General features: G+C 32.8%; 2 protein-coding genes across 3 annotated transcripts in view; one reads left to right on the plus strand and one right to left on the minus strand.

The window, feature by feature from the left end:
* Window positions 1-757, minus strand: part of LOC106872060 (general transcription factor IIH subunit 1) — a 38,206-nt gene extending 37,449 nt beyond the window's left edge. For both annotated transcript variants that reach the window (XM_014918904.3, XM_014918905.3), the window contains exon 1: window positions 604-757. The gene's annotated coding sequence lies outside the window, so the exon portion shown is untranslated. The remainder of the gene's footprint in view (window positions 1-603) is intronic.
* Window positions 134-2,500, plus strand: part of LOC106872061 (uridine-cytidine kinase-like 1) — a 45,798-nt gene continuing 43,431 nt past the window's right edge. Inside the window, exon 1 of the mRNA XM_089361309.1 lies at window positions 134-243. Within this exon, the coding sequence (XP_089217435.1) occupies window positions 149-243 (95 nt within the window). The 5' untranslated portion in view covers window positions 134-148. The remainder of the gene's footprint in view (window positions 244-2,500) is intronic.

Genomic DNA, 2,500 nt, shown 5'->3' on the forward strand with positions numbered 1-2,500 from the left:
GAAGATAGGTAAGGTTGCAAGAGGGGGGTGGGCAGTGAAAGATGGATAGAAACATGAAGTAGGTGGTCAGATGTACATAGGAGTGAAGTTTACCATTTAAATAGAGAACAAGGGTGAATTGGGGGGGGGGGGGGGGTCGACGGTAAATATGAATGGGGCGCAACGTAAAAACGACAGGTGGAAGTTACAAGTTCAGAGAAGAGGGAGCAGTGACTATCAGTACAGAAATGGTGATATGATATGGTTTGTATTTATATTATATGCATGCAGCTCTCTCTTTACAGATATACGCACACACACACACACACGTATATATAAATACATATATACACATATTTATCCACACATACATATTTTTGCACATATACACATATATATGAGATGAGTTTGAGCCAATTTATTGCAGTTTATTAAAAACGAAAAAGTTTCAAAACAAAGAAAATTTTAAAATATAAATTTAATTAAAAAAAAAACCCATTAATTTAATTGCGGAAGTCCATCCGCCACTGGAAAACTACACATGTGAGTTTGTTTGTAAAAATTCTAAATACATTATATCGATATTTTTATAAAATTATAGAAACGCTAAAACCGCATACTTACAACATTTCAAGAAATAAACTGTAGAAAGCTATTGACTGGATATAGGAAGAAAATCAACCTAATCCAGTTAGAAGAATCAACTAAAATTGAAAATCTATCAAAGCAGCAATTGCTGGTTGCCGTGTTGCACAGAGATGAGTGACGGGTTTGAGACGAGAAAAGAGCATTAGACAGCAAAAGCTTGTAGCAACCATTATTAAGCCGCTCCTTCGTAGTACGGAAAAGCAAGAGGTTTGTCAAGAAATTTGCTATCTCATAAACTAACGATTTGTTTTGTAGCAATGATTAAAAAAAAAAAAATTAATCAAAATAAATTTAATTAGGCTCGAAGTTGTAATCGCTGCGGCTGCAAAACATTTTCGATATTATTTATATTTTAGTGAAAGGAAGGGAGAATGTAAAGTATTAAAGCCGCTACCGGTGTAATATCGTAAAATGTTTATCTTGAAAATATATGCAAAGAAATTATTACATAAGTTATAAGTTTGATATGTGTAAGGTGCGAAACTGTAAGTCTTTCAGTGACTTATGTATCTTTGCTGCTGATAAGTAAAGATACATAAGTTGTAGTGCATTTATAACTGGCACCAATTAATGTATATTCCTTAGCATCTTTACTTCCTCGGTAGCTTTTCCTTTTCACTTTCAAGTTTCCTTTTTATTTTCACTTGTTTTGTAACAATAAATCCTAGTACGGTGCTGTCAATTTCCATTTTATAAACACCACTTGACGATCTGCTTCGCAAGCTCAAAGCCAGAAATATTTAGGTAAAGAGTAGAAGTCATTTCCATCAAACTAAAGCCATACACTGGAAACAATGTTATCGATAGTTTTTGAGGAATAATAATAAAAGCTGTTACCATAGCTAAATTTAAACATTATAACTTAAATTTTTAGATGATATTAATTACAGAATTACCTCTCCTCCGCTTCTTACTCACCTTCAATAATAACGAAAATATGAACATGAAGTTTCATTTATTATTAGCAATAGCGAGAATCCAGATTGAAGTCTTAGATATTTTAACTAATATCTAATATATATTATTTGGAATAAACTTGTTAACTATTCTTCGAATATTAGATTGGAACCGCTGATATAAAATTCATATTAGCAACGAACCGGCATTTCTTGATGGTCCTATCAATAAAAGACAGACATAGATTGGAAAGTAAAATGCTTATTTTAAATTAGGCACAAAGCCAGTTTTTATTGGAGAAGGAATGTATTCAACTGTTCAGCGCAGTATATGACTGGTATTATCGAATCTCGGCTGGATTTGAAATAAGAAAGTAACAGGATGAATCGAAATAGTGAGGCATTTATTCCAGCATTTGTACTTTTGTTTGTCAATTCCATAACTGTTAAATTTCCTCCATTAAATTACACTAGTTTCTCTCTGGCCTCACATCCAATGTCTGATATGTTTTTTTTTAAAGATAGTTGGTTGTGATATAAGACTCTCTGACTGCTATTTCTAGCAGACTGAGCGATCGCAGACATAGTTTATCCTTTTATGTTCCTATGTAAACACCCCAATGTCGACCTTTTCAAACCAATATATTGCAAGCCTTGTCTTTAATCAAAGCAATTAACAAGTGAATGCTGGAGTGCAGGTGGTCAGCTTTAAGCATGTCCACTACTCAGCGACTGAAGGCATTTTACTTCACTTTTGTTGAAAGGAATGAACATCACGACTCATTTATTCTGTTCTGTAATATAACAGTCCTTGATGTAGAGAGAAAGATCTAATAATTAGTTTTCCCCCTTTAACCATTCTAGATTATAAAAAATTTCTTCTTAAACTTTTTCAGTTATCCACCTCCACTAATTTAAGAGATGAAAATTCTACGGTAACTGGCTAGTTTGTACAGATAAATAAATAAATAAATAAT

This window comes from Octopus bimaculoides, chromosome 13, assembly GCF_046866305.1.
Source record: "Octopus bimaculoides isolate indiv1 chromosome 13, ASM4686630v1, whole genome shotgun sequence".
Lineage (NCBI taxonomy): Eukaryota > Metazoa > Mollusca > Cephalopoda > Octopoda > Octopodidae > Octopus > Octopus bimaculoides.